At 41.7% G+C, this 12,084-nt stretch overlaps 1 protein-coding gene across 6 annotated transcripts; it reads right to left on the bottom strand.

Annotated features, from left to right (window-relative positions):
- Nucleotides 1-1,518: 1,518 nt before the first annotated feature.
- On the bottom strand, nt 1,519-11,739 carry scn3b (sodium channel, voltage-gated, type III, beta). 6 transcript variants are annotated; one of them, XM_064982692.1, is made up of 7 exons: nt 11,472-11,739; nt 10,931-11,026; nt 8,222-8,385; nt 7,646-7,871; nt 4,973-5,111; nt 3,143-3,226; nt 1,519-2,465 (listed from the first exon to the last, which is right to left on the bottom strand). In XM_064982692.1, the coding sequence occupies exons 2-6, from the start codon at nt 10,983-10,985 to the stop codon at nt 3,163-3,165; spliced, it is 648 nt and encodes a 215-aa protein (XP_064838764.1). In that variant the 5' UTR covers nt 10,986-11,026; nt 11,472-11,739; the 3' UTR covers nt 1,519-2,465; nt 3,143-3,162. The 6 variants fall into 6 exon arrangements, with proteins under 6 accessions (XP_064838764.1, XP_064838765.1, XP_064838763.1 ...); XM_064982693.1 differs by having other exon boundaries at nt 4,973-5,081; nt 11,468-11,739; XM_064982691.1 differs by having other exon boundaries at nt 3,161-3,226; nt 11,468-11,739.
- Between the last annotated feature and the right edge of the window lie 345 nt (nt 11,740-12,084).

Consider the following 12,084-nt stretch of genomic DNA (forward strand, 5'->3'; position numbering starts at 1 on the left):
CATCATTCTCACGTAAGTGTTCCTTTTGTCCAGGTGGGAAAGAGCGGTATGCAAATTATAGTGGGTCTTGGGTGTTGGGTAATCTGGAGATGTTATGATCCTTTAACTAGCCTCTCAAAACACTTTATGATGACAGAAGTGAGTGCCACGGGGCAATAGTCATTTTGTTTAGATAACTTCACTTTCTTGGGCAATAGGAACAATGGCGGACATCTTGAAGCAAGTGGGGACAACATACTGGGATAGGGAGAGATTGAATATGTTGTTGTTGTGTAAAATGTTAATGAATTGCTGTGAGGGATTGGCGATATTCCAGCTCCAATAGAACATCAAGCATTGTTGAATTAATTTCTGTGATAAATGAACTTATTTCAGAGCAGTAACAGCCTGGTTTAATTATAAAGTACTGAATGTGGGTCACAATAGTGGGTTGTACCCTTTGGGAGATAGGACACTGTACCGTACTCCGTAGATACGCTGGTAATACAGAAGAGCAGGAAAATGCATTACTGAATGAATCAGTAGCAGCACACAGATAATGAAATGTTTAACTTTCATGTCAATGTTGTAGGCCTATGCTTTAGGGTGCATTATTAGCTAGGGTTGTGATAACCCTTATGCCCTGTACTGTGTAGTCATTATCTTCACATCTCGCTAGTGCATGACCCGCACAAATGTTGCATCATGGCATTGTTACGTCGAAGCCAACCAATCTGCTCCCTGCTCGGGGCTTGCATGGGTTGCTATAACGACAGATGCTATATCTGTCACCCGGCAGCCACAGAACAAGAACATGGAGGCGGTGAGATTGCTCTCCGAGGACAGCCCCCCCATCTGAAGGTGATTTACACCAGCTGTGCACTGTGGAGGTGGATGGATGGGTGGTACAGATGGATGGATGGATGGTACAGATGGATGGGTGGTACAGATGGATGGATGGATGGTACAGATGGATGGGTGGTACAGATGGATGGATGGATGGTACAGATGGATGGATGGGTGGTACAGATGGATGGATGGATGGTACAGATGGATGGATGGTACAGATGGGTGGCTAAACCTACCTAGACTTGGCCTAATTCATTCACACTCTACCTCCTCAGTCTCAATCAGCTTGGTGCAACCAGCCCCAGACTGCCACCACCCCCAGGCCCCAGTCAAGACATGTCATCAAAACCTTGTGGGTGGACTAGTCACAATGCATTTATTGCAAATGGGATGATGCTCAATTTCCCTGTGGTATTCACTATTCAGGCAATAACAGAATAGTTATCTGTTATCTTTTTTTAGATATTTAAAAACCGCTGCAAATGCCTTCCTCTGTTATTCGTCAGACAATCAGTGAGGAGGCTGACAAACAGCTTTGCACAAATCTTATCGAGTGTTGATTTCTTTTGAGCATTTCAATGCAACGCGATCTGCTTGTCTCGTCCCTGCGTTAACTGTGTAATTATATTGATTTTCAAGATCAATGTAGAGAGACTTTACAAATTAGATAAGTATAGAGAAGGGTTAGGATACATTTGGAATGCATTGTCCTTTAATAGCTCAAAACAGAGATACAGTGTATAAGATATACAGCGACATATATAGTATGATAGTACACAATACAGTGTATACACTAATTGTAACTATAGAAGTAGGCACACATTTGAGTCTCAACAGCAGTGCTACTGTAGATGAAAAAAACAACCTCAACAACCAGCATGTGGTTTAGCGTGATCAAGTGTTTGGCTATTGGGGGCGTACAGTAGTTGTATTCTGCAGCATCATTGTTTTGAACATCTTAAGATGCCATTGAGTAAACTTTATAGCTTACAAAAAGCTGAGTAAATAAAATGCCATATTGATGGTGTGAGTAAAAGATGGAGGGAAACTCTGGGACCAAAGTCATACTGTGCATTAAATATTTTCTTTCACCAAAACAACTTAAGTGAAGTAAACTTGAAAAGCTATGCACTCCAATTTCTGTAAAAAGATAACGAGACACTGGTCGTATAAGAGAAAAAACTTGACCCATAATCTCGTCATATTCTATCAGTAGAGTAAAAATGATGTAAAAGGAATGTACCAGAAGTTTTTATGGGCACCCAATTATGTGCAGTATAATTATTAGCAATTGAACAGCATTTCACACATTTAAAAGTGTGAGTAATTTACTTTGAAGTAATTCCTTGGTCCTCCGCAACAGTAGGTTCTGTTTTCTTTCTGTGGGTGACATTCAAATAGCATAAACAACGTATTACTCATCAAATCACTGCTGTCTGGCACAGAGTGGTACAGAGTGAAATAAGAAAGGAGAGTGTACTTGAGCATTTCAGCTAGCTCACACCGCAAGACCAAGACAAAGTTGCTGAGAGGTGTTGTGACATCTTCACTGAATGTTCCTTTCGAGGACGTCAGTCTGTATCGTCAGGTGACCATGAACTGCTTGGTGCAATGCTTGGTGCACAGTTGGTCAGTACCTGAAACAGAGGACAGACCAAGTTGCTTGATTGTGTTTTTAAAAAATGCACACATTTCCAGCTATACCGATTAGGTGCAACAACAAAACCTATTCTAAAACGCAGATGCAGAAATGTAAAACAATGACTTGCGACAAACTTCCTTCCATTTAAAAAACAGAGAGTAGCACTCTAAAAACACGTACTGAGCCTCACACAGCCCCATAGCAATACTAAGAAAAAGTGTCTTTGTCCACTTTTCTGAGAACTCAGCAGGTGGTGTGTTCCTCATGTTCCTCAAGGCCTCATTTCTTTGGCTGTTGCGATCGGGCCACTCTCCCTTTGAAAACGACACTTAAATCAAGTGCCACAGAATCCCATGTGGCGTGTAGATTTCATTTATATAAAACTATTGCTTTCACCTCATTAATTTCACTAATATATTCACATATTTTATATTAGAACTAGTACTATGAGTGAGAAAGAGCTGATGGCAAATTAAGACAAAGCAGAGTGAGATGAGTGGTTGATGAAGGGAACGTTATTACTATGAGGTGAGTGAGTCATATCTTGCGGAAGAAAATGGCAGACGTGGGTGCAGCAGAAAGAGACTCGGGTTAGTTACATACAACGAGTTGAAGGGGAGAGTGATTTTCTGATCCGAGATCAGATTGAGAGGCACATTCAAAATACCGTACTGGTGTTGAGACAATCACTTTTATTCTGTAACTGGAACACCCAGGTTGTCTTTATTTTCGGAGGGGATGGCTAGGTAGTTTGTCCTGGAGATGGGTGGAAAGAGAGGCAAATCTGAGACCCTGTGGTGCATCCATGGAGCACCATACTGTGTACATTTCATTGGGCCTCTCTCATTGAACTCTGTCAATGCATGACAATTGAGACAATTGGGATATGTTAGCGTAGGGAATGTTCCAGTTTATTCATGACAATGTGCCAACAGCAATATCGAACGTAAGCCTGGATACTGACTTAGAAACTATGATGCCGATTTCCTTCAACTTTAGGATTCACACAACCCCTGAGTTAGCCTACTTGTTAGCCAAGTAAGTAAACATGTATCCAAGTAAGAGGACCATGTCAAATGAAAGTGGGAAAACAGTAGGAAATCCTGTCTCCGAGTCAACAGTCCATGATTGATATGATTTAGCTTCACTAATGTATACTACAGATCCTTTTAAATGGCTGCATTATCCTGTACTGATGAACAGCCAGTCACATATTATGGCCGGCTGCCATCAGCGTGCCTCTAATGTAGTTGAGCTGCTCAAACAGCTCAATACCAATGGGAGCGTCCCAAATGGCACCCTATCCCCTTCCCTATATAGTGCACTATTTTTTTGACCAGAGCCCTATCCGCCCTAAGTCCTGTTGGCACTAGAACGGATGGAGGTCACACCTCGCAACACACCACTGGTGGTTAAACTTAATGTGATATTCCTGGGCATTGGGTCATTAGGCGTTGCCTCTAGACTGAGTGCAAAGTGCAGAGTGTTGTCTATTTGTGAAACAACTGTCACGACCCATGTAATATAGCAGTGTACAGTATACTCTTCATCTGTTCAGAAGTACATTATTTTAACCCATTTCTCAATCGATTAGTTCGGGCATTCTCTCAATTTCCCAAGTTCTGTGTACATCTATCTTGCACTATTGGTACTTTTAGTGTAAGGTACAGGAGATAGTGTAATTGGATTCAAACATGCACTGTATATTACCCAATATCGTATTGTAAGGTCGAAATTTGATGGCCACAATCCACTGTATCGACTTCCATCTACCGCCCAGCACCGTCACCAATCATTGGGAGCTGACACCACAGGAATATATTTAAGCCTTGGCCACAGAACAAGTCAATTTCAGATCCGGCTGCAAATCCTCAGAGCACTAAATTGTCTGTTTGAAAAGGGCAGAACAGGAGTCAGCAGAGCGCTCCAAACTATCCAGGGACCTCAGCAGAAAGACGACTTACAGTATTGAAACAGCTGACCGACTACTATTGACCGACTACTATTGACCGACTACTGACCGCAGGAGCCCTCAGACCGTTACACCTCCATTACACTCTTTCACAGAACGCACAACCTACACATTGGATACTGCATGGCCTTAAGAGTAAATGTAAACTATTCACTAACCCCAATTTATTCAAGGGCTCATGAAATCAGCAGGGGTAATGTTACGCCACATTGTCAGTAATGCTTACAGAGGGTAAGGCCCAAACTCCACATATAGTACTAGCATCGTATCCAAACTGTATGTGCTGATGCCAACTGTAGTCGTCTATCATTGCCCTTCACCAAACATCTAGATACATGGTTCGATAGAAGACTAGAGTTGGCCTTAGTACATACAGTATGGACTCGAGGCTACGATATACGAGGCTACGAGACACAAGGCTACAAGATACGAGGCTATGAGATCTAATGCTAAGAGATACAACGCTACAAGGTACAAGACAAGCCTATGCGATAAAAAGCTAGAAAGACACATGGCTAAGAGCTACTCACGCGGTGTCCTGGGCCTGCTCGTCTGACTTGGAGATCTTTCTGTAGCAGTAAACCATCTCCACCAGGAGCCAGCAGGTGAGGAAGACCAGCAGGACGTACATCATGATCTCTGAGTACAGGGCAGTGGTGTCGTCACTGGCTGCCAGACAGACACACACAACCCATAGAGATGGATATAGGGCACACCTGCTACAAAGTCTGTATTAGCATTGGCAGCGCCATCAAAGGCTTTCACCATTTTAAAGTGGTCAGCTGGGTGGGACTAACTATGGGTTGAGGAAGGATAACAGAATTCCATCCAAGTCAGCAGAAGGGATCAGCCAAATACTCCTGAGCAAAGATTCAAGCACCACAGGTGGCAGTTAAATCATCAACTTTATAGCTTTGTGCCCGTTCTGACTATACACACTCTAACACAGTAGGTGGAAGTATACACCTTTTAAGTTTGATTACAAACCACCAATAAACTCATAGAAGTAGAAGAAGGAGACACTGACTACTTTGAAATTGATATGGCCCTCAATGGTTCTGCCCATGCTGTCACAGAAGTGATGATTCGCAAAGATAGGTATGCTCTCTTTCCATCTCTATGACACAACCCACACCGCATCTGATTGGATAGAACACTGCAAGACAACAAAAATAGACAATGTATTTCAACTGCATTGGTTTGGTAGGGACTTACTGTCAATCTCGCACAGACTGTTCTACAAGTATGTAATTTGTGAATTGAGGCATAGAGTAGTAAAGATAACTTTTTGTTAATAATGTAACTTCGTAGGCCAATTTGTTTGAATGGACCAGTGAACAGACCCAGCATATCAGCCATAATAAATAACTGCCTTGTCGCCACTAGCAATGAAATGACAATTCTAATTGAAATGACTTCAGTATGTAGCAATCTATTCTGATTCATCCATTCACTCATAATCAAAACTACAAAACAGTCCTATATGTGGGCATTACATCTTGCTCTGTTAGCCAGTTGAAGTCAATCTCATCCCGTATAGGAGGCAGTTAAGCATGCTTTGTCTGTACATGTGAGAGTTTTTTTTTGGTACATTGAGAATACAAATTTCATTAGATAATGGTCCAATGATAAAAAGTGTACGATCCAGTTATTGCTAGGATAATCAAATGTGTAAAGTATACAGTATAGTGTTTCACGTAACCTTATTGGGAATAACCAACATGTCCTCTCATGATGCTTTAGTGTTTTCCTGCATGCATAGTACATTCTCCACCACTCTTGTCCGGGCAATTTATTACCAGCTGATGAGATAGTTAGTGTAGCTCTATGCAAAACCCAATAGACATTGTATGTAGCACATATTGATTGGTCAAGTTCCCCCACAGTTAAAAATACTACCTTGCAACACTGCCAACCCACTACAAACACAACGATCATGCCATCTCTTCCCCTTGTTTTCTTACATACACACGGTCTTGAATTAACTATGCGTGCAATTGGCCCATTGTCATCCCAGTACTGCTACCAGCATTAAACTGGAGCGTTTAGGCTTCACATTTGTAACATCAAAGTGTAAACCATCAAACCTTCTTGCTACAATACATAGAGGAATAAATCATCAAAAACATGAATGATAATCGCAGTTCTCAATGTTCTTTTTGTGTCTTTGTCAGTGTTAGATGTTGTTGCTGAAGAAGAAAAAATGACTGTGCCAACAAGGAAGTCCACTATACTACAAGATATTATTTCAATATTATCAAATTAATAGAGCAGATTAGATTTATACGTTTTTTTTAAACAGTTTATAAGCAGAAAGATGTTCCTTATATTTAAATAAGGTATTCTTCCTCTCTACATGTGAGAGTTGGATCTGTTGAGAACCACTGTGTCAATGAATTGGTGCCAAACTCCAAGAAGCTTGAGGCACATCACTTCCTGTGTGAAACTTCCAAATCACTGCAGAAAGATCTAATTATCTTAATCCCTTCTTGTATTGGAATGAAAAATTGCTCGCTGATCCACAGCTTTTTTTCAAACGGACACCACTATGGTATGAGATGCAAGAGAAAAGTTGTATGTTTGATGTAATGTACACAAGGGCAAACTAAAATATAGTTGGTAATGACTATTACCAAATGTAGATGTATGCAGATATGAACCAGCCACTTAAGACGCAACTAAGTCTGTCTGTATGAAGCCCAGCAGTTCACAATAAGTAGGCAGAGAGAGGTATCGTAAAGTGAATGTAGGAATAATTATATACAACTATATCTATTAAATAGTATATTTGAGTGTGAGTAAGGTGAACATCCAGGAAGCATCCGGTAAATAGAAACCAAATGATGTACACTACCCCTTATAATAGATAGTAAAGTAGTTGGTTAGAAACAACCCTCGCTTACTATAAGAGGGCTTCAATTGAGCATTGATAATAACAAAAACACACAATTACTCAATACAATAAAATGGTGAATGTTGTTTTATGCAAATTGTAAATACAATTAACATACCTAATAGCACCTAAGAAAAATAATAAATTTTACTTTTAAGTTTTGTCAAAACACATGGCAACAACCAAGGAGAAGGACATGTAAATACGCAAAGCACACATCGCCAACCACAGATAGTTAAGCCTCCAGCAAGGAGCTTGAAAGCACTGGAAGTACAATTACAAAATAGGAAGAAACAGGAAGCACTCTTACCTTCCTCTCGGACCACCAGGTTGATTACCAGGGTTTTGGTAACCGAGTGCGAGTAGGAGTCAAACTCAAACTGTCGGAACACCACACAATTGTAGGTGCCTGTGTCGTTCATTGTGACGTTGAGGATACTGATGGAGAGTTCCTGCAGGTCTTTACTTCCATTCCACACCAGGCGACCCCACCAAGGTCCCTCCAGCTCCCTGGGGTGCCCATCAAACAGGTAGATCTGAGGGCAACATAGCAGGCATGCAGACACACACACACACACACACACACACACACACACACACACACACACACACACACACACACACACACACACACACACACACACACACACACACACAAACACACACATAGTAATCGTTGATAGCTAACTTTGCCTCATAGTTCAAAGTACTTGTAGACCATACAGCCTGACCAGGAAAAACCTCCATGCCCTAGTTATGGGCAATCATTCCCGGTCAGGTCACATGGTCAGGAAAAATGGCTGGTCCTATCATCAGGTGAAATAATTGTCATGAAATTGAAGAAGTTGGTGTTTGTGCGAATGGATGTTAGATGGAGGAGACCTACAGGGATGGGTTCGTCGTCAGGTGAGATGTAGTACCAGTCAACACGTGTCTCTGCACTGACCTCCTCTCTCTTCATACAGGAGATGCAGGTCAGTTTCATTGGGTTCCCAACGACTGCCTCTGTTTCCGAGGGCACATCCACACATACTGGCCTGCTCACCTGCACTGGAGATCGTGACACACAGAGCGGCATCACACGAGCACCACACGGTAGCATGTACAGTACACATCACCCAGAGATACATAATCGTGTGTGTGTGTGTGTGTTTTTGTGTGAGAGAGGCAGGTTAGTGTTTTGTGTCATGAATATTGTTCTGGGGGCATCTCTGCAGAATGGTCACTAGTTGGCACGGCCACAAAGTCATACAATCCGATTTTTAAACCCAACCCTAACCTTAACACTGACCTTAACAACAATGCTAAACTTAACGCTTAACCCTAACCTTAAAGTAAGCAAAACATTTTTTATGATTTTTTACAATATAGCCCCTTTTGGCTTTGCAGCTAGCCAAAGGGGAAATCGTTCAGTTCTACCTCCAAGACAAGACTCAAATGTCAACCTACGTGTGAGAGCTGGCGGGAATAAAAGACAACAAAAACACAAAAGGATTATTCAATTAAATCACACCCTCCACCCATCCCCCCAGAGTCTGTTGTCTGAACGTGGTGTTCTATCAGATAACCCTGTGAACTCATTTTGTTCCAGCCTTGGTTGAGCTCCCTGTTGTGCCAGTCAGACTGGCATAATGCAGTACCATAAATACCACTGTTCTCAAATCTCAACTCACTCACCACATAATACATCCTCACACCCTGGACCAAAATAAATGTCACACTAGACTGATAACTGTGGACACGTGCAGTGAGCGTAACATCATCCACCCCACTACACAAGGGCTGAATCCCAAACAGCACCATATTTCATATATAGTGCACTACTTTTGACCAGGGCCCAGGTCAAAAGTAGTGCACTATATAGGGAATAGGGCACCATTTGGGACACAAGCAAACCCAGCCAGGCTGCTATATTGATTGAGGGATGAAAATATGTGGTTTTCTGCATGGAGTCTTTGTGTGACTGACTGATGAAACACAGGGTTAGTATTATGTAACCCAGAGCCCCAGGCTTTCTGTCAACATCAATCACATCTCCAGCTCATTTTGAAGGGTCATACATGCAGGCACATGGAAACCGGGACAGTCACAGTTGTGAAAGTGACACAGAAACGTACTGGGAAAGAGGTCCAACTAGAAACCTACTCTAAATGATACAAAATGTGTCTGTAGCCTGATGTTATGTATGAATTCATTTATTTCTTATTTCTGAAGGGCAGCACAGACAGACCTCATCTGAGGCTTTAACTCACTGAGAAGTGAGAAGAGGATCTACTGTATGATCTCTATTTATGTCCCTCTATTAGTTTGTTCATGTTTTTAAATGTTGGAATAATACACTACTGTATATATACAAAAGTGGAACCTTTAGTGGATTTGGCTATTCAGCCATACCCGTTGCTGACAGGTGTATAAAATCGAGCACACCGCCATGCAATCTCCATCGACAAACATTGGCACTAGAATGGCCTTATTTACATAGAATGCCACCTTTCCAACAAGTCAGTTCGTCAAATTTCTGCCCTGCTAGAGTTGCCCCGGTCAACTGTAAGTGCCGTTAATGTGAAATGGAAACATCTAGGAACAACAACGGCTCAGCCGCAAAATGGTAGACAACACAAGCTCACAGAACGGGACCGCAGAGTGCTGAAGCACATAAAACTTGTCTTTCCTTGGCTGCAACACTAATTACCGAGTTTCAAACTGCCTCTGAAAGCAACGTCAGCACACGAACTGTTCATCGGAAGCTTTTCTGGGTTTAGCAGATGCCAGGAGAACGCTACCTGCCCCAATGCATAGTGTCAACTGTAAAGTTTGGTGGAGGAGGAATAATGGTCTGGGGCTGTTTTTCATGGTTTGGCATCTTAGTTCCACTGAAGGAAAATCTTAAACCTACAGCATACATTGACATTCTAGACGATTCTGTGCTTCCAACTTTGTGGTAACAGTTTGGGGATGGCCCTTTCCTGTTTCAGCATGATAATGCTCCCGTCCACAAAGGGAAGTCCATACATAAATGTTTTGTTGAGATCAGTGTGGAAAAACTTGACTGGCCTACACAGAACCTTGACCTCAACCTCCTCAAACACCTATGGAATGAATTGGAACGCCGACTGCGAGTCAGGCCTAATCGCCCAACATCAGTGCCCAACCTCACTAATGCTCTTGTGGCTGAATGGAAGCAAGTCCCCGCAGAAATGTTCCCACGTAGTGGAAAGTCTTCCCAGAAGAGTGGAGGCTGTTATTGCAGCAAAGGATGGACCAACTCCATATTAATGCCCATAATTGTGGAATGAGATGTTCGACAAGCAGGTGTCCACATAGTCTGGTCATGTAATGTTTTTAGAATATTTCATATATGTCACTTGACCCTGTCAAATCATGTCACACTAACCTTTGTCAGGCCTTTCAAAGTGGTCAGTTGAATCCCCCCCCCAAAAAAAAGTCACCTAAATGATGACAGAACATAAATGCTTAGCTAAGTGTTTGGTCGTGATGTGCCAATTTATGTTAATAACCGTCGCATCGCAAGTATAAGATAAGTGTGATTTTCAACCACTAGAAACAAATACATAATGTAAGTGCAAACACTTACCTACTAAAACCAAAAGTAATAGAGAATACAATATAACCCTGATTCGAGTTCTCATATTCGGTGTTCTCTGGGATAGCTGTCTTGGGCACTCTCTCCCTGTTCACATTCAAAGAAAGAAAACACACTTTAAACTTCGAATAATCTCATATTTCATCTACAGTATTTCTATGGCGTGGTGGCAGATTGCCCTAGTTTGATTAGGCTATTTGAGGAGCGTAATTTCAGGACAATGGACAGCGCACTGCTACCCAGGAGATCAGTCGTCGATAATTATAACATATTCTTTGTAGAGATTTCACAAAGTGTGAGAAAAATATCGCTTTATATGCTGGTCTATCAATTATACATAAAGTTATGATGTCGAACAGGTTACACAAAAGGCAACGGTTGGTTATTTGCCAGTGTCTGAAGACAACATTAATTAAATAGTATAATTGACTGGCATGTTGCCTAAGATTCATCATTTATCTTTTTGTAAACTACTCCCACATTATTCCAGTACTAGTAACTTTGTGGTGAGAAAATAAAATAACTCACACACTCAGTCATTCACTCGATATTCCTCGCAGTTCCGGCATGAATAAAACCTCAGAAGAGACCTGTAGATTCCACACTCCGGTTAGGCCACTTTCTATTGTGGGATCTGGGTGAGCGTCTAGAAATCCTCAATCACACAATGACAATGGACTGTAAAAAGTTTAATATGAAAAGCGAATAATAAATTGGTTTGATGAAAAAAAGGCTACTCCTTTCTCAGAATCTTCATAAAAGGAGGAGCAATCCGAGAATGACGTTTCTTCTTCCGCTGCCCACTGTCTTTGTTTTTCACAATAAGCGACCACTTAGCGCTCCGATAATATTGTCCTTAATGCGCATGCGTAAAAGTCACTCCCCATTTACAGTAGGCTCTTCTTGTTCACAAGCACATAGACAACAACAAGTAGAATCGAAAAAAAATACAAAAGGACTAGTGCTCCAATTCCTTTTTACCGCAAATTAGTCCTTTTGGAAGTTTTTCATGGTAAGCCATTCCCGTGATTTTATTTCATGGTTGTTGAGCATCCCTCCTTTCCTTTGCTTGCTGAAGTGCAAAGGCCTGCCTGAACTCCTACCATCCTACCATGCTTTCCTATTTTTAACCATTTGACCTTTCA

The sequence above is a fragment of the Oncorhynchus masou genome, chromosome 13, assembly GCF_036934945.1.
Source record: "Oncorhynchus masou masou isolate Uvic2021 chromosome 13, UVic_Omas_1.1, whole genome shotgun sequence".
Lineage (NCBI taxonomy): Eukaryota > Metazoa > Chordata > Actinopteri > Salmoniformes > Salmonidae > Oncorhynchus > Oncorhynchus masou.

Coding starts and splice junctions, on each gene's coding strand:
- scn3b (XM_064982692.1), bottom strand. CDS start 10,985: ATGAGAACTCGAATCAGGGTTATATTGTATTCTCTATTACTTTTGGTT. Junction 7,872..8,221: donor CTGACGACGAACCCATCCCT/GTAGGTCTCCTC, acceptor TGTTGCCCTCAG/ATCTACCTGTTTGATGGGCA. Junction 5,112..7,645: donor CCTGGTGGTCCGAGAGGAAG/GTAAGAGTGCTT, acceptor TCTGTCTGGCAG/CCAGTGACGACACCACTGCC.